The sequence below is a fragment of the Staurois parvus genome, unplaced genomic scaffold (assembly GCF_062004578.1).
Source record: "Staurois parvus isolate SC_StPar_1 unplaced genomic scaffold, SC_StPar_1.0 ptg000279l, whole genome shotgun sequence".
Taxonomy (NCBI): Eukaryota; Metazoa; Chordata; class Amphibia; order Anura; family Ranidae; genus Staurois; species Staurois parvus.
Window position 1 is genome coordinate 1771821 of NW_028318075.1, and position 24182 is coordinate 1796002.

The following is a 24182-nucleotide window of genomic DNA, read 5'->3' on the forward strand; positions in this document are numbered from 1 at the left end:
TCTCAAAACTTTTGGCCAGGGCTGTATAACCCCTCTCACCCCCAGCATGACCTTAGTTTTATTAGAAAGCAATAGTAGAAGTTGATTATAGGAACAGAGGGGAGGACCGTCTGTCCACAATGTACTCCAAAAAAAGAATTGTATGATAAGACAAAATGACCTTTTTTCATAATTGTACATTACACGTGACAACAGTTGAGTATTCAGGTACAATGGGATGTCCAAAGTAGTTCTGCTAAGGGGTAGGCAACAGCTCAAACAAAAGGCGAAATGGCCCACAAAACCAACATGTTAACAGAGGTGGCACAGGAGAGCCTACAGAGTCAAATGAGGAGCTTTACAACTGAAGATGGCATTAGCTGAAGTCTGGAAGTCCACTTGGTTTAACTTAATAAAAGTGAAAAAACACCAAGTGGCAGCCCTGCAAATCTGAGAAATAGGTCTAATATTGGCTTACTACACTCGGACAAGGAAAGGGGGTGGGGACCTTGCCCTTGAGGTCCTCATAAGAAGTTATTGTCCAAATATCCCACCGTGGGGATACCATGAGAGTGAAGGAGAGTGAGAACAGGGGCTTGTGCCTTGGGGAAAACCAGTGGTGCAGAGAACAGGCCAAAGGGAAATGCAACAAATTGGGAATACTGCTTGCCCACAACAAAACTCAGATAGTGTTGATGTGCTGGGAAAATAGGGTCATAGAAGTAGGTATCCTAGAAGTCCACAGAGGCCAGAGGGTCTTTCAGATAGGAGTAAATTCCATACAGAAATGAAGTGGGCTATAGGTATAGACTGAAAATACAGTCTGTAGCCTCTGGACCTAAATGTCTGAAACGGGAGGATGGCTTGCTTGCAGACTTGGATGACATACAACAGAAGAGAGTTCCAGGCTTTGTCTTGGCTCTGGAAGCCTTAGAGAAATGAAAGGAACTCCGTTTAGCTTTGATTTACATTCGTTTTTCTGGCCTTACCACAGCTGAGGTACAGCAAGGACCCCGCGGCATGCCCCCAGGCACATTAGGAAAAAGAAAGGCATGATTCAGGGAGCATGCTGTTCCCATTAGTCTTTGCCCCTCCAGGAGACATAGCTCAAGGAATACACGATAGAGATCCAGCAGACAGACGCACTGAAGCCCTGAACCTGTAAAGCATTCTGCAGCTAACAAACGTTACACTCAAGTGAGTACCATCAGCAGAATCCCGTGCCAAATGCACATTATCTAGATAGCACTGAGAAGCGGGATCAGCCTGTAGACATCCGTGGCAATGCCAAGCATCAGCCAATCCAGAAGGCTATCACATGAGCCTCTTCTGGCTCTACTGCAGCTGAAAAAACTCACTACATGAAAAATTATTATTGATAAAACCAAAAAGGTTTTTCTTCTCTCAAAAAGGAGAGAAAAGACGTCTGTCACCTAGGATGCTAGAAAAAAAACGAAGGTGTGCTGGGTTATACTGGGCTATCCTTGCTCGTTTTGTGTTCATTCTCAAGGCAGCAGCATAACCCAGTGTAACTGAATACCTATCATGTCCTGTAACAAATAATTTAAAAACAATTGCTGAAGGACTCACAGTTTAGGTGAAAAATAGGGGTAAATGAGACTCTACCTGCTCAAAAGTGGAAGGCCCACCAAAGACATCTATATTGATAGATCAAAAAAGAAGCAGAAAACAAAGGATCTCTGCCTTGCAAACAGGAACCTCTTCTAGTTATCAAGGAAACAATGCAGCAAACTGTGGCGGAGGCATGCATTTTTGTGTTTTGTTTTAAATTAATCTGACGCTCCCCCGCAGCACAGAAAGCCAGCGGGAGGGCAGTGGAGGGGAAACCGGTCTGAAGCTGCAGGGAAGAATCTGTGGGCAGGATCGGTGCAGGGAGGTGTAGAGTAGAGAAAATGGGTGCTGCAGGGGTTTAGTGAGGTGGGCAAGGGAGAATTGTAGGTGATGGAGTGAGAATCTGATCAAATTAGTGGTGGCAGAGGCAGCAGCAGGGGAAAAGGGGGGGTGTGCCACATTTTAGTTGGATTGTTCTGATCAGCAGATTGTCATCCGCTGAACAGAGCTATTTTGTTGTTTGCTGAACAGTTTTGGTATAAGCTCATGTTCCCTGAAGTGACCATGAGCTTATAGCAAAGGAGGAATGCAGGTCCGTACAGTGACTGGCAGCGAAAGGGTTAAATGTTTATATTGTACAGTCACATACAGGTACACCACACAACTCGTAATGCTGATACTTGCCTTTCCACTCCACCGGTGGCCCATGCCAAAAAAATTGAACAGGTTCTATAAATGCTGTTCTATATTTAGGGCTAACAAATCTTCTTACATGTCCATTCTCTTTTATAGGGCTTAAGCCAGATGATGAGCTACTCTGGTACCCAGCACTATATCATGGAACAGAGAAAAGAGGTACTCCCAAACACCACAAAATATTTTGTGTTGCTTTGGTGGATATACAGGGGATATACAGGGTGGAAGAGGAGAGCAGGAAAGTTATGTATGCTCAGCTCTGAATGGGAGAAGAAAAGGTTCACTATAACAGAACTGCATACCATAGATGCCAGTATTCCAATTTTCCTTAAAGTATAACAAATTACCAATTAATTTTTTTGGATAGAGTACAGGAGGGTTATAACCCCAGTCAGATTTTTTTTGCCATCTGTGTCCCATTGCCAAACAGGAAGTGAGAGGAAATTCCTGCAAATTACAGGAATTCCTTGGGGATCCCCAGGCAATCAGAACTAGGGTCCCCATTGGAAGTTTTCCCCTCTATTATGTTTCTGGGGGCAAGCCAAAATTTGGGATTTTCTTTTACTTTCACTTTTAATGATAATGGTAAGCAGGACAAATAAAAAAACAGAGGGTGAATCTCCCTAATGGGAGCACAGACGGCAATAGAGACTGACAGGCATTCTAATCCCTCTCCACACTATCCAAAACTAAATCGATTTGCCTTTAGTTATACTTAAAATCATGCTATCTTTTAACCGTGTCAGCTGTCATATTTCATTAGTCTTAGGCTACATACTATTGCCTGGTTTCAGATTTACTTTACTCCCTCTGAATTCAGAGAATTATGCCCCATCTTGCCTGAAGAGCAGGGAATTTGCTGTCGTTATAAATCACATCATTAGCAAACCAGGAAGTTAAGTATTCTTCACCCACAAAAGTACATTCAATTGCTTTTAACCTCCTCCAGACTTCCAAATTCCTTTTTACTGTTGCAGTGACCAGTCTATGGGGTGGCTATGTATCCATGGTCCCACTGTATGTAGGAATATAGCTATTCCTCTTGCTCGCGCCTAAGTGCACTAGGGCCTATGGTATTTGTGCATAGAGCAGTGCACATGACCACATTTAATGTGCACTGCTTGTTTTAAGTGAATGGAAAAAAGATTATAGGGCCAATAACTAATGGATGTGTACGGTTTGAAGAATTACAAAAATTTTCTCCGATATAAATTGAAACAGAAAAAAGTAATTGGAATCCATCATTGATTATTACATATTTAATTAAAATCTGGCTATTCTTTTTATTTTTGATTCAACAGAATATAAAAAAATAAATAAATGGCATAAACAAAAACAATGGGATCCTAACCTAGTATTTTGTTGCACAACCTTTAGAGGCAATCATGGCAAACAAATGATTTCTGCACCTGACAACAGGTAGTTTAAGCTACTCTTATCAAGCACACTGCTCAGGTTTGAAGGGTGCCTTCTTCAGACTCAGGCTTATAGAAGACACTTCAGAATAGTCCAACGTTTTCTTAGCCATTCTCAGATACTTTCAGTGTGTTTTTTGGGTCACTATCCATTAGGAGGATCCAAGACCTGCAACTGAGAAAGAGCCTTCTGACACTGCAGTACATTTCCAGTTTCCCTTATTGGCTTGATTTCATAGTGCCCTATACAGATTCAAGGCACACCTTTCCAGTCGCAGCAAAGCAGCCCCAAACATAACCAAACCTCCTCCGCTTTTCCCAGTAGCTACTGTGTTTTGGATGCTTATAGCACTGTGTGTTTTGAGTCAACAGGTAGGAGAAACCATGAGCTGCAACTGAGCCACAGCCTAACGACACTGCAGTACATTTCCAGATTTCTTGTTAGGCTTGATTTCATTGTGCTCTGCCCAGATTCAAAGCACCCCTTGCCAGTTGCAGCAAAGCTGCCCCAGAACATAACCAAGCCTCCTCTGTTTTTCCCAGTAGCAACTGTTTTCTTTGAAAGCTTAATTTTTTCCCTCTGCAAACATGAAGCTAATGTGACTTGCCAAAAAGCTCCAGCTTTCACTCATCTGATCAAAAGAAAAAATCTCCCAGATGCATTGTGGCCTTCCAATTTGCATTTAGGCACATTCCAGTTTGGTTTCTTTTAAAGTTTTTCTTTCAACAGTGGAATCTCCTAGGTCTTCTTCCTTTGAGCCCACTATCATTCAAATAGCAACAGATGGTGTGATCAGACACTGGTGTACCTTGACCTTAGAGTAGAACTTGCATCTCTATGAAGTTTTACTTGACTGTTGCCCATTCGTGCTATCCTTTTGTTCATTCAGGGTTGATTTTTATCTTGCAGCCTCATCCAGGAAGGTTGGCTACACTCCCATGAACTTTAAATTTAATACATGCAACTGTAATCACAGGAATCAAGCAGCTCAGAGATGCTGCTAGGGTCCATTTCTGGCACGCTGGTCTCTAATTCTCTATCTTAGACAATTCTCTGCTTTGGCATGTTTGTAGGTCATGTTTAGGTTTGTGGTGCACATGATACAAAACAGAGTGATTTATATAGGCTGACTTGACTGACTACTAGATAAGAAAGATATGTATGCTATTAAGAAACCAGACGGAATATCACTATGACCAAATTATTTATAATTATTTCTAGGAGTACCAACAGACCTGTCTACAATATCTTTGTACATTAAGCAATGTCTAGCTCTTTGTTTCACACTTTCTTTGCTTTATGACATACCAAAGGCATGCAAGTGTACATAAGTCAAGGAGGAATAAAAAAAAAACAGCTTCAATGAGCTGTAAGAGTACCAATAAATCTGTTCATAATGGTAACTGTTTAAAGAAATCATGCAATCATCTCTACAGAGAAACATCTGAGCAATAGTATTCAATGTGCTATAAATCATAATGGTCTGCAAGCACTTTACAGTAACATAATGATGAATGCAATCAGCAAGAATACCTGTGCGATTCGTTCCAGCTCTAGCCTTAGTTGGGTAAGTTTCAACTCTGTCTCCTGCAGCTGGTCTCTCAATGTTTCGTTTTCCGACAGTAAATCTTCATACAACTGTGGAAAAAACCAGAACAGATGATGTATCATAAACACCACCATATATAATTCAAAGCATAGAGCATGATGTTTAGATATAGGTTATCAATATACTGTATATGCGAATCAAAAAACACAATGCTTGTGGAAAAAATAGACTCCTTGCCAAAAGGGCAGGACATGGGCATTTTTTTTTTAAAAAAAACAAAAGACGTGACCAACATATCCAGTGGCATTAAAATACAGTTAGTTTGGGCAAAAAGAAAAAAACAAGCAAGACTATGCCACATTAATGTAAGAAAAACTAACATTCTAAATCAAATCACTTCCAGATGCCTGCATGTGTTTCTGGAATTGAAGCACAATACCCCTTGAAACTAAAATCAGGGTGTTCCTATAAGCAAACCGCAAATAATTCCCATGGGGAAGTTCTTCTCCACATGCACCTCACTCACTACTGGTTAGCGAGACTGCCCATTACAGTGAAGGGCCATAGTGAAGCGATGGCAGTGGGTGGGAGAAGGCTACAGCTAGCAACTAAGGGAGGTGGCCAATGTTTTTTTAATCAGGATACCTGATCTTCAAATGTCAAAGCCCTTTGCAAAAAATCCAAAAAACATGTACAAGCACCTAGAGGTGGATAGGAGACTACAATATGTGTCCCTTTTCCTTTCAAATATGTGGTCACAGCATTGCTTAGGACACAAGCAAGATCTCCTAGATTACAAAAAATAGCTCCCTCTTGTCCTTCTGTATCAAAAATAATCACCTTCTTATACAAAAGCCACTGCATGTCACCTGGCAATTCAGTGATCATGTTCAATAAAGTGTCCACCTGGGTGAGAACAAGGGTCGAGGAAAGTCCAATGGACTTTGTTGGAAATTAAGATGGAGGTACCATTGGATTTGGCCTTCATATTGGTGCTATGATAGGCTGTTGCGAAATGTCCTTTACGAATGGAAAGTATTTTGTCGGATCTAAATTCAAAGGTTTGGGGCCCTGTACATAATGGATTGTCTAGGCTCAATGAGTAGATCTGTGGGGTTTTCCCAGGTATAATACTGAAGACAGTACAAACAGCATCTTTCAAGTAGGCCAGACCTTTTCCAAGCCTGGAACATACTGATCTAGGTCTGAGTTGGTCTGTTCTACCGGCTCTATTCTCACCATAAAAAGGTAGACAGTTCTTGCTTGATCTCAGCAAGATTTTTCTTTTTTATAAGCAAATTTGATATGGCTAGTAAAAGCTTTAAAGTCAGTTTTGGTAGGAATTAAGGTTTCCAAATCAGATTTAGTTAGTTCTCAAAGAAGGGTCCTGATGTTATCAATTAGAACGTTACTGGCAACAGAAGGTTGTAACTTCTGACGCTACTCTGTCTGGCTTGTTGGAAATGAAGGGCTATGATGAGCCCAGTGTCCTCACTTAACAGGAGGTGCTAGCCCCCACACCAAGAAAGTAGGTTAACGTATCCGAGTCCATTTGTCCTTGGTCCAGTCTCGATGTTGAGATCAGGCTGGAGGGAAGCTGGTGCTGCGAGAAAGACCCTTTGTCAATAGTTGCCCTCTGTTCTGGAGCCAAGAGGGGCTGCTGAGAATAGTCCAATGAAAAGTCGGTAACTGGCAACTCTGCATCTGCAGCAATGTGATGCTGTGACACCGGCAGTATGGTGCCAGACGAGGGCAGCGCCGAGTATAGTGAGGGAGTCTGGATGACGTTTTTTGTTTTTAAATCTGAACCTGGTGTTTGTGAATCTCAGTGTCTGATGTCCCAGTGGTGGTGAGCAGCAGAGAAATCCTCCTGGGTGTCTAGATGCTGTCTTAAATGCCAGCTGAGTCGGGGGAGATAGATCAGCTACTGGTATGTCCACACTCGAGGCTAATACTCTAACCGTTGAAGGCATCATGCCTTTTTGCCAAGTGTGGAAGTAAAGTAAAAACACAAAAAGGGCACACTCTCCTCGTGCATTACCGTGGTTACAAATTAATTTATTAAAAACTTGACAAATGGATACTCACAAAACGAAAAGTAAAAAACAAACATGAAGCCAAATGGGTCAAATGTCACACACCTGGAGTCCTGTGATGATGGTGTCTGGTGGGAAAAGCTGACGCGTTTTGGGAGTTGAACTCCCTTTTTCCAAGCTAAGATGATAGAGAATGCCCATGCCATATATATAGGGAGAATAACTGATTGAAATCATCAACACACCCCCTCCATGGAAAATAGTCCCACTACTGGGTCCTAAAGTTATCTTCTGCGTGTGTCACTTCCATTAATTAAATGAATGGAAATAAATAATGCTTGTACACAAATGTGTGCAAACAATGAACCGTATGCCGCAAGCATATTTCTTTTGTTAGCATCAAGGCTCCCCGATCTTTAGAGGACTGCACCTCACCAAGTGACAGTTACCGGTTTATATGTGGAGCATGAAGATTAGAACGCTGGTGTGTGTTTCATTTGGATGTAAGTGTGGAAGTAGTTCTGGCTTTTTTTGGATTTGGATTCACATGGCTCCACTGTTGGCCTTAAACCCTTCTGTACTTTCTGTGGGCAACAGCACTGGACAGGTTGTTGAATATGTTAGGATTAAAAACTTGACAGAGTCTAACACTCCTAAATGCTAGCAAAAGAAACCTGCCAAAATACATAGAGTAATATAATACTCTGCTAGCCCCTGCCATCTACTTGTGAAAACTGTTGTCAATACCTTCATTTTCTCTTATCATTTTAGCCATCTGTTTCCAACAACTTTAAGTCCTCATGCACACTGGACATTTTTTTTTTTCTATAGCCAGTAAACTCCCCAGCATGTTATCCTGTGTGTCCATGCACACAGACTGTAATCAGTGTTTTTTGGCTGGAAAAAAACCCCCCAGAACTAGTGGGTTTCTACAGGAGTTTTTTAGCTGTAAAAATGCTCTAATGCTGAAAAAACACAGCAAAAAACAGCATTTTTGGATTTTTTTTTGAGCAAAAAACAAAAAACACGCTAGAAATCGTAAACGCGAAAAAATGCAGCAAAACACTAATGCAAAACCGCTAAAAAAACTCACATTTTTAACGTGACTTTATACCACTAACGTTACCAGCGTTATTAAAATGCCCCATGTGCATGGAGCCTAAACCATTGCAGTCACTGCCTGTGATTTGGGCTTTGCTTCATGCACTGTTGCATTTTTAGCTTCTCTGTTGGTTTAATTTTTTTAAAGAAAAAATTTTTAAAGATTTACAGATTAATTAAACACCTTGCTTCAGTAGATCTGCGGATTCCTCTGAAATTTATTTTTTTCTGAAGGTAACCTATGTTTATGCATATGCTTTAATTGAATTGCCTGACTCTGATAGGTTTACTTTAACCACCTCCCGGATATGACGGATGCAAGGTGGTTCTCTCGTTATGAGAGAGATCAACACAAAGTGGCACATAATTGTAAAGTGGAAGGAAAATGCTAAATGGTTTTCTAAATTTTTTACAAATAAATATCTGAAAAGTGTGGTGTGCATTTGTATTCAGTCCCCCTGAGTCAATACTTTGTAGAACCACCTTTCGCTGCATTTACAGCTGCAAGTCTTTTTGGGGATGTCTCTACCAGCTTTACACATCTAGAGAGTGAAATTGTTGCCCATTCTTCTTTGCAAAATAGCTCAAGCTCTGTCAAATTAGATGGAGAGCGTCTGAACAGCAATTTTCAGGTCTGGCCACAGATTCTCAATTGGACTTAGGTCTGGACTTTGACTGGGCCATTCTAACACATGAATATGCTTTGATCTAAACCATTCCATTTTAGCTCTGGCTGTATGTTTAGGGACGTTGTCCTGCTGGAAGGTGAACCTCCGCCTCAGTCTCAAAACAGGTTTTCTTCTAAGATTGCCCTATATTTGGCTTTATTCATCTTCCCATCAACTCTGACCAGCTTCCTTGTGCCTGCTGAAGAAAAGCATCCCCACAACATGATGCTGCCACCACCATATTTCATGGTGGGGATGGTATGTTCAGGGTGATGTGCAGTCTGAGTTTTCAGTTACACATAGCATTTTGCTTTAAGCCAAAAAGTTCAATTTTGGTCTCATGTGACCAGAGAACCTTCTTTCACATTTGCTGTGTGCCCCACATGGCGTCTCGCAAACTGCAAATAGGACTTCTTATGGCTTTCTTTCAACAATGGCTTTCTTCTTGCTACTCTTCCATAGAGGCCAGATTTGTGGAGTGCATGACTAATAGTTGTCCTGTGGACAGATTCTCCCACCTGAGCTGTGGATCTCTCCAGAGTTACCATGAGCCTCTTGGCTGCTTCTCCGATTAATGCTCTCTTTGTACGGCCTGTTCGTTTAGGTGGATGGCCATATCTTGGTAGATTTGCAGTTGTGCCAAATGCTTTCCATTTTCAGATGATGTATTGAACAGTGCTCCGTAAGATGTTCAAAGCCTGGGATATTTTTTTTTTATAAAACCTAACCCTGCTTTAAACTTCTCCACAACTTTAACCCTGATCTGTCTGGTGTGTTCCTTGACCTTGGCTATGATGCGGTTTGTTCATTAATGTTCTCTAACAAATCTGAGGGCTTCAAAGAACAGCTGTATTTATACGAAGATTAACCACTTGCCCCCAGAGGATTTCACCCCCTTTCTGACCAGGCCATTTTTTGCAATACGGCACTGCATTACTTTAACTGACAATTGCGAGGTCATGTAATGCTGCACCCAATTTAAATTTATGTCCTTTTTCCCCCACAAATAGAGCATTCTTTCCGTGGTATTTGATAGTGCAAAAAATAAAACAGCAGAGGCTATCAACAAAAAAAGATCGACAATTTTGAGGAAAAAAAAAACTATATGGTTGACTTTCTGCTATTAAACATGTCCAGTAAAAGAAATAAAAAATCAAAATTGTCATAAATGTATTCTGCTACACTTCTTAAAAGAAAAAAAAAGTCCCAATACCTGTAAATTAATTGGTTTACGTGAATGTTGTAGCGTTTTAGTGATCAGTGCTAATAAAAAGCACTGACACTGTACTAATGGCACTGGGCAGGAAGGGCGATCAAAGGGTTAACTGTGTGCGGTTTCACTATGGGGGTTGTGTATGTGTTTCACTGTAAGCACACTACTATGCAGAGCCATACAAAGAAGTGCAGGAGCTGACGGGAGAGATCTGTATTATTTATACACAGGCCTCGCCCCCATCGGAAATACTTGGGAGATCACCGGGAGCCAGCAAGAAATCACCAGCTGGGACTCGGTGATTGACAGATGAGGCCACGGATGGTGGCGCATGCCCCCTACCCAAAACTGCAAAATCACACACACACAGTCAGGTACATAAATATTGGGACATCGACACAATTCTAACATTTTTGTGCTTTAAGTGCAGACTGTCAGCTTTAATTTGAGGTTATTTACATCCAAATCAGGTGAACGGTGTAGGAATTACAACAGTTTGCATATGTGCCTCCCACTTAAGGGACCAAAAGTAATGGGACAGAATAATAATAAATCAAACTTTCACTTTTTAATACTTGGTTGCAAATCCTTTGCAGTCAATTACAGCCTGAAGTCTGGAACGCATAGACATCACCAGACGCTGGGTTTCATCCCTGGTGATGCTCTGCCAGGCCTCTACTGCAACTGTCTTCAGTTCCTGCTTGTTCTTGGGGCATTTTCCCTTCAGTTTTGTCTTCAGCAAGTGAAATGCATGCTCAATCGGATTCAGGTCAGGTGATTGACTTGGCCATTGCATAACATTCCACTTCTTTCCCTTAAAAAACTCTTTGGTTGCTTTTGCAGTATGCTTTGGGTCATTGTCCATCTGCACTGTGAAGCGGCGTCCAATGAGTTCTGAAGCATTTGGCTGAATATGAGCAGATAATATTGCCCAAACACTTCAGAATTCATCCTGCTGCTTTTGTCAGCAGTCATATCATCAATAAATACAAGAGAACCAGTTCCATTGGCAGCCATACATGCCCACGCCATGACACTACCACCACCATGCTTCACTGATGAGGTGGTATGCTTAGGATCATGAGCAGTTCCTTTCCTTCTCCATACTCTTCTCTTCCCATCACTCTGGTACAAGTCGATCTTGGTCTCATCTGTCCATAGGATGTTGTTCCAGAACTGTGAAGGCTTTTTTAGATGTCGTTTGGCAAACTCTTCCTGTTTTTGAGGCTCACCAATGGTTTACATCTTGTGGTGAACCCTCTGTATTCACTCTGGTGAAGTCTTCTCTTGATTGTTGACTTTGACACACATACACCTACCTCCTGGAGAGTGTTCTTGATCTGGCCAACTGTTGTGAAGGGTGTTTTCTACACCAGGGAAAAAATTATTCGGTCATCCACCACAGTTGTTTACCGTGGTCTTCCGGGTCTTTTGGTGTTGCCGAGTTCACTGGTGCGTTCTTTTTAAGAATGTTCCAAACAGTTGTTTTGGCCACGCTTAATGTTTTTGCTATCTCTCTGATGGGTTTGTTTTGTTTTTTCAGCCTAATGATGGCTTGCTTCACTGATAGTGACAGCTCTTTGGATCTCATCTTGAGAGTTGACAGCAAGAGATTCCAAATGCAAATAGCACACTTGAAATGAACTCTGGACCTTTTATCTGCTCATTGTAATTGGGATAATGAGGGAATAACACACACCTGGCCATGGAACAGCTGAGAAGCCAATTGTCCCATTACTTTTGGTCCCTTAACAAGTGGGAGGCACATATGCAAACTGTTGTAATTCCTACACCGTTCACCTGATTTGGATGTAAATACCCTCAAATTAAAGCTGAGTCTGCAGTTAAAGCACATCTTGTTCGTTTGATTTCAAAACCATTGTGGTGGTGTATAGAGCCAAAAATGTTAGAATTGTGTCGATGTCCCAATATTTATGGACCTGATTGTATATATATATATATATATATATATATATATATATATATATATATATATATATACACACACACACACACACACACACACACACACACACACACACACACACACACATACACACACACACGTGTGTAATTTTGCGCACCTGTCCTAGGTATTTCCTGGCATTTTCTTAGTCACATCCTACAGTCTCCCAAAAGAATGTGGGAAAATGTGTTATGGTCTGGTGAAACCAAGTTTGAACTTTTTGGCCATAATTCCAAAAGATATGTTTGGCGCAAAAACAGTGCACATCATCAAAAGAACACCATGCCCACAGTGAAGCATGGTGGTGACCGCACCATGTTTTCGGGCTGCTTGGAATTGGGGCCTTAGTCAAGATAGAGGGAATTATGAACAGTTCCAAATACCAGTCAATACTGGCACAAAACCTTCAGGCTTCTGCTAGAAAGCTGAACATGAAGAGGAACTTCATCTTTCAGCATGACAAAGACCCAAAGCATACATCCAAATCAACAAAGGAATGGCTTCACCAGAAGAAAAGTAAAGTTTTGGAATGGCCCAGCCAGAGTCCAAACCTGAATCCGATCGGAAATCTGTGGGGTGATCTGAAGAGGGCTGTGCACAGGAGATACCCTCACAATCTGACAGATTTAGAGTGTTTCTGCAAGGAAGAGTGGGCAAATAATGCCAATTCAAGATGTGCCATGCTGATAGACTCATACCCAAAAAGACTGAGTGCTGGAATAAAAGCAAAAGGTGCTTCAACAAAGTATTAGTTTAAGGGTGTGCACACTTATGCAACCATATTATTTTCGTTTTTTATTGTTACTTCACTCCCCCTAAAAGATTTCAGTTTGTTGTTTAACTGAGTTGTACAGTTTATAGGTTACATTAAAGGTGGAAAACGTTCTGAAATGATTTATCTTTGTCTCATTTTTTTACATTCCAGAAACCTGACATTTTAACAGGGGTGTGTAGACTTTTTATATCCACTGTATGTGCCATTTTGTGTTGATCCATCACATAAAATCCCAATAAAATATATACTTTTTTGATTGTAACTTGACAAAATGTGGAAAATTTCAAGGGGTATGAATACTTTTTCAAGGCACTGTAGATCTACAACTGACCTTACAGAGAAACAACTTAACAGACCCTGAAACCAATCCTCCACAGACTGCAAGGAATGTTTAAGCATCAAAGTCTGTATTTTTCCACTCCAATAGTGTTTCGGTTTGCCATCAGTTTACAAAACTACATAATATGAGCATTTAAAAAATAAGTCCTCTTAGGACAAACATTACATGTTAAGTACACTTGAAATTAAATTTTTAAATGAAACCTGTCAACTACACAATAGTGTGTTAAAGTAAAATTATGATATATAGTAGGGCACAGATGTAAGTACATTTGAAATCCTCTGATGCATACATATACTCCAGACATACCTCCCTGGCCCTACACACAATTCGACAAGCCAACAGTACAGCCTCTCTTGGCTACTGAGGCTCTGGGGTGAAAGAGATATTAGTCAAGGCATACATCGAATACACTGGGCCAGAACAGCTAAGACTGAGGTTACTGAGGAATGTGAATTGTCGCAGGTGACGTCTTATTGGTCTTTTTTTTTTTTCAAGTGGAATCTTTCTAAATCTAAAACGTTTGAAACCGAATACTTGGTGCATCAAAATAAATAAATAAAAAACTAATCTGGTGTGTTCAGGATGAAATCTCACCAAACTGGTCTTGCAAGTACTTGCAGTTCAGTCATATAATTTTTTGTATAATTATATGCATCCATCAGGTTCCATTTAAATGTAAAAGCTATGATTTAACACATATGCAGAGTTTTCTTTGAAATGGGATTTCACATTCTGTAACAATGACTAGTGGAGTAAATACCACATACCTTTTTGTAGTCTTTGTCAGGGTCATCTTTGTGTCTTGGAAACGTGTATGTCCCTGCTCGGTAAGGGTGAATACTGTTCAAACTGTCTGTTAACCTGAAATTAAAAAGTGACAGCAGATGCACATAGCTGATGCTTTCAAAACATACTTGTACTTAAGCAGTAATTAAAAAGGTATTAAAACTCAGTAGATTGACTTCTGTACAACCTCCCTGCCCATACATGGATTGATTTTTGGCCAGTCCCTGCTGAACCAGCTGAATATTAAAGTAGTAAACTGCGGCCATTTAAAAAAGAAAAACCCCTGCAAGGTAAAGACATAATGTGCTAGTATGCATCACATACTAGCACGTTATGTAAAACTTACCTTAAAACAAAGCCCTCCAGCGGCGCGCTGTCACCGCTGTAGAGGCTTCCATTTTCACCCAGTCTTCATTCCGGGTTCACGAGCTCCAACCATCTGACTGGCTGGGCTGTGATAACGTCACTCCCGTACATGCACACGGGAGTCTAGGGACACAGGACACTGCTCTGAAGGAATAGCACGAGTATGCTGTTCCTTCAGAGCATGCGCCAGCTGAAAAAAAAAAAAAAAATGTGTATCTTATCTCCTAAACAGTGCATGTTTAGGAGATAGTCACTTTACCTACAGGTAAGCTTTATTATAAGCTTTACCTGCAGGTAAAATTATACAAAGTGGGTTTACTACCACTTTAATCCATATATGCCCAGCTTAACATTATCCTCTCCCATGATTGAATGCTGCTGTCCTGAGGTTGCTCATTCATCCAGAGCGGAGACACCCTAAGACCTGGAAATTTATTACTGTCAGATCATCAAATGAAGGTATAAGGCTTATTAAAAAAAGGAAAAGGGGGGGGGGGGGGGAACGACTTAGTGCAGCCACCACATCTCAAGATTGGTAAACTGCCATATATAAAATTTTTGTTTTGGGTTAAACCACTTGCCCTCCTGAGGATTTACCCCCCTTCCTGACCAGGCCATTTTTTCCATTACGGCGCTGCGTTACTTTATCTGATAACTGCACGGTCATGCAACGCTGCACCCAGATGAAATTTATGTCCTTTTTATACCACAAATTGAACTTTTTCGGTGCATTTATTTTTTTACTTTTTGCTTTTAAACATGTCCAGAAAATTTTTTTTTAAATCAAATTTCGTCAAATTTAGACCAAAATGTATTCTGCTACATGTCTTTGCTAAAAATAAAAAATCCCAATATGTGTAAATTAATTGGTTTACATGAGCGTTATAGCGTTAAAGGCGGTATATATACTGGGATTTTTTAGAATTTCTTACTTTTACTAGTAATGGCGGCGATCAGCAAATTATAGCAGGACTGCGGCGGATATTCTGACATTGGGGGGAACTGACTTGGTGTCACTGACATCCCCAGTGACACCAATACAGTGATCAGTGCTATTAAAAAAAAAAAAAAAAAAAAAAAAAAAAAGCACTGACACTACTAATGGCACTGGGCAGGAAGGAGTTAACATGAGGGGCGATCAAAGGGTAAACTGTTCCCTGTGAGAGTTTTACTAGGGGGCGGTGTGTGTTTCACTGTAATCACACTGCTCTGGGTGACAGCTTCTCCTCCTGGTGAGCTGTGATAGACTCACTGCTCTCACATGATATTAGGCCAACTACAGCACCCTGTACCATGTGACCAGCTTTAGCCAATCACAGATCACTAATATATTGAACTGTGATGAAGTTAACTCAAACTTAAAAAGAAAAAAAAGTCCCTGGGAATATAACTTTTTTTTTTTTAAACTTAAATTGATGGGTTCAGTTTAACTTTAAGCCCTGGCTCACACAGGATCAAAGTTTCATGTCAGCGTAGATTCAGGTGCAACTTAGCAGACATTTGTGCAACTTCCTGCACAGATGTCTAAGCAAGTAGGCACCTGAAATTGGAAAAAATAGTGCAGGAACCTTTTTTTCAAATTGATGCTGCAAACTGTCAAATTGCATGACAAGTCGCACTGGTGTGAACCAGGGCTAAGAGACACAGCTCTCTCTTTTAGTGTTTCAGCCAACACATGGACTGGTTACACACTAACTTGAACTGGCTCATATACTGAGACTGGAGCGGAGAGCAAGGCTGCAGACATGGCCAGCACAGAAGAAACTTAACTTTTTGAAATTTTGCTTTAAAATAGTATTAAAACTTGATTAAAGTAAACATTCCCCAGTACACTATTTGTTAAAATTCTTACCCCAGTACTTTCAGTTTACAACTTTAAATGCTGCTGCCACCTGCTCTCTGATTGTTGCTTCCCTGTATGCCTGGTCCTCACAGGAAAGCGTTAACAGTAGACAGTGCAGTCTCCAAGCAGTCTCTTAGCTTGGAGAAGGGAAGTGAGAAGAGCAGGAGCGTGCCTTTACACTCTAAGCTACTGGGCTGTGTGTTTATATTGATGCACACAGTGTAGGGAGACAACTCAAGTCTCTGCATTCAAGGGTGGCTTCATAGGAAGCTATAAGAGAAAAGAGCCACCCTGAAACAGAAAGCCTGGGAAGACAGCTTCTAGTAAAGATCCAAAAACACTAGTGTGAAAAGTGCAGCCTTCAAAAACAAAATATGGCAAAGATGAGAAAGCGTTACCTGTACTCAGAAGTCTCACTGTGGTGTACAGCCTCTGGGTCTTCACTGTCAACTACCTGCGACAATACAAACCATAAATGCGTGTAATAATGCTCATTTTCTGGACAATTTTTACAGTTTGCCACCACCATCAATAGTTAAAGTGGTTGTAAACCGTTACGTATACATAGAGAAGTGACTGGCCTCAGGTATTACAATGAAGTCAAAACACATTCTCCTACATAAGTTGTACTTGTCTATCTGCAGTCTTTCCTTATCTACAACCAAAGTGCTGAATTTTAAAGCTTGTCTGATAGTTCAGGAAAAAACAAAAATGGTGGAGAGCTGAATATACACTCTGCAGAGCTGATTGGAGGAAAGAGACTCACCCCCCTCTACACAGGAACAGAGATGAGGATTTCAATCTGCTGGAGCTCCCTACCCTGTCACCATTTCTCTTGGTGTCAGGAAAACTTGTCAGAAGTGAGAAAAAACAAGAAAAAATTCTTGACGGGTCACAATTTACAGGAACATTTTTTGTTTCCTAAAGAGGTGTATCTTTTATAATGTATGTCCAGGTTTTATCCAAATTTAACTCCAAACTCCCTCTCCCCCTCTAGAACATTTCATAGCCTTCATCTTATCTTTGACGAGGCAATGAGTATGAATATTTATGGACACATATGGTGTTTAACAGACCCTCATATCAACATCTCAATAGGTACTAAAAAACAAAATTTTATATTAAGTTCCTGGGTGGGGACAACAGCCAAAAAACAATTATCAAATTCTGAAACGCCAGTTTAAAAAGAAAAAAAAAAAAACCTCACAAATACAGAGAGTACTGTAAGTATTGAACAAGTCACCATTTTTCTCAGTAAATAGATTTCTAAAGGTGCTATTGAGATGAAATTTTCACCACATCAGTATCAACCCATGGAATCCATACAAAGAAACAAATACAAATAAGTTCAGAAATTAAGTTACGTGTAATAAAATGGATTGCCAAACAAAGCATTGAACATGCTAGCTGAAATGTATTTAACACGTCATACAAACTCCTTTGTTGGTAACGATAGCTTCAAGACGCCTCCTGTATAGAGAAACTAGTCGCATGCATTGCTCAGGTGTGATTTTGGCCCATTCCTCCACACAGCCTGCAAATTGTGAAGGTTCCATAGGCCTCTTCTATGAACTCTGATCTATAGCTCTTTCCATAGATTTGTATTGGATTCAAGTCAGGTTGGGCCATTCTAGCAGCTTTATTTATCTCTTTGAAACCAACTGAGAGTTTCCTTGGCTTTGTGTTTGGAATCATTGTCTTGCTGAAATGTCCACCTTCATTTCATCTTCATCATCTTGCATCTTGATAGATGGCAGCAGAATTTTTTCAAGAATGCCTTGGTATATTTTTCTATTCATCCTTCCTTCAATGATATGAAGTTTGCCAGTACCATATGATGAAAAACAGACTCACACCAGGATGTCCTCACCTCCAAACTTCACTGTTGGTATGGCGTTTTTGGGGTGATGTGCAGTGCCATTTAACCTCCAAACATGGTGTATACTGTGGCATCTAAAGAGTTCAATTTTGGTCTCATCTGAGCAGACTATATTCTCCTAGTATTTCACAGGCTTGTCTAAATGTTGCACAGCAAACTTTAACATGCATTTTGATCAGCAATGCAGTCTTGTGTGGTAAGCGTGCAAAAAGGCCATGACGGTTGAATGCATTACTTATGGTTTTCTTTGAAACAATTTTACCTGCTAATTCCAGGTCTTTCTGAACTCCGCAAGTGGTCCTTGGCTCTTGGACAACTCTTCTGATAATTCTTTCACTCCTGTCAGAAATCTTGTAAAGAGCACCTGGTCGTGGTCTGTTCATGGTGCAGTGATGTTCCTTCCACTTCCAGATTATGGCCCCAACAGTGCTCACTGGAACATTCAGACGTTTACAAATCCTTCTGTAACCAATGCCATCAGTATGTTTTGCAACAATAAGGTTGCGAAGGTCTTCAGAGAGCCCTTTGTTTTTATCCATCATGGGATGTTTCTTGTGTGACACCTTGATAATGAAACACCATTTTATAGGTCATCAGTTGAGACTGAACCAGTTGATATTAATTTGCACTGACAAGGGGCAGGATTCTAATTACTGATAGATTTCAGCTGGTGTCTTGGCTTTTCATGCCTTTTTGCACCTCCCTTTCTTCATGTGTTCACTACACTTTCCCTGTGCGGTCCCATTTTATTACACGTAACTTCATTTTTGTCAATAGCATTAATAGCACCTCTCGAAATATATTTACAGAAAAACATTGGTGACTTGTTCAATATTTATTTTACCCGCTGTATAATTCAAAATATCTACAATGTTGACGTGGGGGGGGGGGGGAAGAGTTCAAAGGGGCCCGTGAAATCAGGGGGATTCAAATGGGGCCCATGAAATAGGAGGGGGTTCTGATTTGGCCATTGTACGGCAGTGTTTTGCGGCCACTGATTTGAGTCCAAGTTTCCAAGGACCCCAACATTTTATTGTGAAAAAGTCCAAAAAAAACTTCAGAGTAAGACTACAGCTGAACATATAGGCAAATACCAGGCCAACTGGAACAATGAACTGTGGACACAGTGGTCATATTTGGTGTAAACCGAAGACAGCATTGAAGTGCTTCCTAAGAATATGAGATCAACCTGCTGGATAGCTGAACTGCAAACCAATTCATAAACACAATGATCCAAAGCACATTAGCAAATCCACCAAGAAATGGCTCAAAAGAAATTGACGGCTATGGGCTGTTTTTGGCTTCACGTTAGAATCCCATTGTAATGTTTTTCCCTAAACTGAATCCCATTCTATTTTTATGGGACTTGAAACATTCAGCTCATGCAAAACAGACCAAGAGCACCATGCAAATGAAAGAATAGTTCATGGAGGAGTGGTTAAAAATTTATGTCAGAGTCTGGTTAGCATCTACAGCCACAAGCCTGGGGAAGGTTGAGTGATCTGAGAAGACTGTGTGCCCACAGAGAACCATTAACAGCCGACACTGACAAGTGCCTAGTAAGAACTCCTACCGGGAAGGATTAATTCACTGGAACTTGCAACTTAAACAATCCAGTCATTTTATGATCCAGATTATCTGCAATCATCCTTTTTAAGGTTTACTTAAGAAAACTATACCCCTGTGTTTGCTGCTCGTTGCTCCCTCCTCCATTTTCTTCTGTCTCTTGACGTAGTCAAGTGGTTTGAGATCTCCATTTCACAGTCATCTTTGATAACCGCTTCAGGTTCTACTGTACAAAAAAATAAAAACATTAAACACAGAAAAGTAAGGTTTTGAAAAAAGGAATTTTGACTTACATGTAAATTAGATATCTTGAGTACAGTACAGGACACAGGCTGAGCATTTAAAGACCCTAAGTTATAGGCTGGTACCTTCAGTGATTGGCAAGCTTTTCAGGGCACACCCTATATCCCTAAACCATAGGGCATCCACCTATATCCCTAAACCACTCTGCGAGCCCCCAGTTTTGTAGCAAGCAATGCAGAGTAACCCAGGAATTGGGTGGGGGGATCCCCAAGTCCTGCACGGTACTCTGAGATATGGAATGTACAGACCAGTCAAAATTCCTTTTCCCCTACTCCTACAGTACAGGGCACTGAACAAGAAGGTCCAACAACAAGAATCAACAGACCCAACTTCAGAGTGCTGTTGCAAGAAACTTGTAGCCAAAAGCTGCTTCTGCAGAAGACAGAACTTGCTTTGGGTAGAACTCTGAAAAGGTGTGAACAGAAGACCAATTAGAGAACTTACAATGTTGGGAAGAGGCTTGATGTCGGAATGTCCAGGAAACGCCTACTTTGCTTTTTGGTAGACTGATGGCTCTGACTGCTGGGGAAGAAAACCTTTCCTCTTGTGATATAATGAATTTAAGTGCCTCACCAAAGAGATGTCCCCCTTCGGAGGGCATATACAACACGTGAGACATCTTTTACAGACAGTTTCAGCTGACTAGGCTTTGAGCCACAAAATTCTATACTTCCAATTGGTGATTAGAGCCATTCATAAAAAAAGTTCAGAGTATAAGTTAACTGTTGTAACTGCTCAGTTAAAGTACAGTCATAAAATACAGGTTTGTGTTGGTTACTCGTTGCCCTAGTGCAGTTGACCATAGTTTGGCAGAAAAATTGCAGCAATAGCTGGTTGCAGAGCTGGGCACGGGAGTGTAAAGAGCTTTTAGGAGCATCTCAGAATTTTTGAATGAACATCTTCAATTGGCATAACGTCTACTACCGAAACATACCACTTAATTTGAACTTTTTTCCCCACAAGATAGAGTTTGGTAATGTTTTTCGAAAGGGTGAAAATATTTCCTGGATTGACCCAATCGTCATAAATTGCACATTTGTTCATGGAGGGGGAAGGTATTTTTAGATTTAATGCTTTTCACCCAAGGAGACGGGAGATTCAAGTGCAACAATGATGAGGCTTCTGTGCACAGCAAAAGAGAATATCAACACTGAAAAGCATATTGCCTCTGGCCCCTTCTAGAAAAGGGATATCAGGATCCATATGAAGTAGAGACGGTGGAGATGGAGAAGGAGCCTGGCTTTTTTTTAGCCCTGGACAGTGGTGACTAATCAAGCTACTTGTTGTCTGAGGAATTGTGACATGTTTGCCGAAATCTGCTATAGTCAGGTAGGCCAGTTGTTGCATGCATGAGACAGAGCTAGAATCCAATACAGCAGCTGGTGTCAAAATTGGGTCCTGCTTCGGTTTAAGAGAAGCTTCACTGCTACGAGATTGAGTGTTAGGCAGGCTTTAACAGAGCAAATGTTTGCTTAAGCTTTTGCTGTGGCTCTCTTTCACCTGGTTTTCGTCATTGCTATAGGTGAGGATATTCTCTGTGGGGTACTCATGGAGGAGGGTGCTGAAGTAGGGCAAGCATGTCCTAGAAGACCACAGGAACATAGATGCAGACCTGTAGCCAAGTGCTCATGGCAAAAGGGCAGGAGGTAGCACCTACGTACTTTATAAGGGGCTCTAGGTAGATGTGGCAGTAAAGTTTGAGACCTGTGGTATGATTAACACCTGGTCATTCACCTGAGACTAAGCTCTGAGTAGTTGAATTTTAGCACAGAGTTTGAAATGTTTACACTGTAGTGAATAAATGCCAAAGTCCCAGTTTCCTGATCATGAAAGTGTATGAACTATTTCAGGATTTTGAAGCTACAGTAATGGTCAGATACAGGTGACCCAGTCATTCCTGTCTACAGGTTCTTTTATAGAGTCCAGGCTTCGCTCTGGCATACCCCAGGAGGGGTCTTTAAAGTCTGGGTTGCATAGGCATGTACCACAGCCATGGAGGTATTATAAAAAAAAAAAGGGGGGGGGGGGGGAAGGTCCAAGCAAACAGCAGTCCATCCGACTCATAACAGGAGTATATGTATGTTAGCAGACAAGCGGCAGAGAGCAGGAATTAGTGTCTACTATTGAGTGAGATGAATCCTTCCTCATCCAATTTGCCACGTACAAAGTAGAGAAGCAAATTTACAGAAGACATCTGGGGAATGTGCCCAGCTGGATCTTAAGAGGAATAAAAAGAGGGGGGGGGGGTAAAGAGAGAGGGTAGGGACGGGGGTGGGTGCAGAAGTAGAGGAAACAACCTTCTCATAGACAAAGCTATCCATCAGTGAGATTGGCTTCCTCCCTCCCCCTCCCTCCCCCACAGAGAGCAAAGGGTGAGTAGTACACTAGTCCTTCATTGGGTGGTGCAGGAAGTTTCTCCAGGGAAGAAGGCAAGGCAAACAAAAAAAGCAAAAAACTGACAACTTACACATAAGGACAATTGAGGGGGGGGGAGAGGGGCTGTGTTGATGAATATTCAACCTGTGTCCTATACTGTAGGATTAAGATGTATTAGTTGCAACTAAGCTGTAGCTTCCCATCAAATGGATACATTGGAGTATATGTTTAAAAATGTGAATCTGAGACTCGCCAAACATTTAATTTGAATGAAAATGATAAAATCCAGATAATATATAAATACCGGGGTAGTTTACCATGGTCCCAGGTTTTTCAGAGGAATGAGACTGCCCAGGTACCACCATGGGCGGCAATGACCCTTCTCAGTACTGTATAAGTGATCAGGTGGCTAGAGCCATGCAAATCTTTTACTGAAGTGCCCAAAAAAATTATACCAAGCTTATGGCTGCAGCTGTAGCCATGAGCCTGTTTTTACCACGAAGTACAGGACTTTTAAAACAGCCTTAAGACAGAAAGTGGTTAATTATATTTAGTTAGCTTGGTTACAACCTAGCTTATAAAAAAACTACACTATAAAAGGGTCAATTAGAACAGAAAATATATCACCTTTCTTTGCAGAAGAATTCACAGTATTTACAGATAACGAGGTGGGAGTTTCAGTGTTCAGTGCTAACTCAGATTTTCTTTGCTCCTATTAAAAGAATACATAAACAAAAAGACAGATCACATTATGTTTAAAAGCATTCCATGATACATGAAAAAATAAAAAAGATATACAATATACACACACAAATACATATACAAAGAAGAAGACAGAAAAAAAAAAAATCATAAAAATATACCTTTTCAAATATTCAAATCCATATCAAAATTAACATTTGCTCTACAGAAGGGAAAACATGTTAAATTTTGTAAAGGTTCAACTTCCCTAAAAGAAAAGTGCAGGATCCCCCCTCCCCCTAAAAAAGCAAACATACATACTTACCTAAATGGCTGTAGCATTGATCAGAGTTGCAGGTGTCCCCGGCTCTACACTGAGAAATGAGAGATCAAAGACTGCTGATTGCTCATTTCAAGGATCCACTCTGAGCACAGAGCAGTGACCGACAGTCCCACTGGAGCACCAGACTGTGCAGGGGGGCGGGAATGGCTTGCTTAGGCTCTCAAAGGCATGCTGAGTGGCTGTGTCAGGTGCCGGTCAGGCATCTCGGCAGATCCCTGCCGAGCCTGGACTGGCTCCGATGTCAGCCTACAGCAGATTTTATCCTGCTGTTGACTAAATCTGGGTCCCACAGGTGTATGTGTGAGAAAAAATTTTTTTTTTTCATATATATATATATTAGTTCGGGGTATGCGGGTCACACTTTTCAGAGATATTTGTGAAAATTATTTTACAAACTATCATTCTCCTTCCACTTCACAATTATGTGCCACTTTGTGTTGATCTATCACATAAAATCCCAATAAAATACATTTAAGTTTTTGTTTGTAACATGACAAAAAATGTGGACAACTTCAAGGGGTATGAATAATTTTTCCAGGCACTGGAAGGAATGGGGGCCTTCATCTAGAAACAGGTCCATACATTCAGTCCATACAGTACCCCCAAACATTCAAGAGAATTCTATACCAAAAGTAGCAAACAACTGTCTTTTTAGGCAGAAATACAGAAACAAAATTAATATTTCCTTGTTCTTGTGAGGAAGGAAGAGGATCTATAGAACAGAA

General features: G+C 40.8%; 1 protein-coding gene across 1 annotated transcript in view; it reads right to left on the bottom strand.

Moving 5' to 3' along the window:
- Positions 1-24182, bottom strand: part of LOC149458732 (protein phosphatase 1 regulatory subunit 12C-like) — a 133888-nt gene that overhangs the window by 19157 nt on the left and 90549 nt on the right. Inside the window, exons 15-19 of the mRNA XM_089681793.1 lie at positions 23061-23145; positions 19868-19980; positions 16708-16763; positions 14082-14175; positions 5197-5301 (exon numbers count right to left, since the gene is read on the bottom strand). Of these exons, the coding sequence (XP_089537919.1) occupies positions 5197-5301; positions 14082-14175; positions 16708-16763; positions 19868-19980; positions 23061-23145 (453 nt within the window). The remainder of the gene's footprint in view (positions 1-5196; positions 5302-14081; positions 14176-16707; positions 16764-19867; positions 19981-23060; positions 23146-24182) is intronic.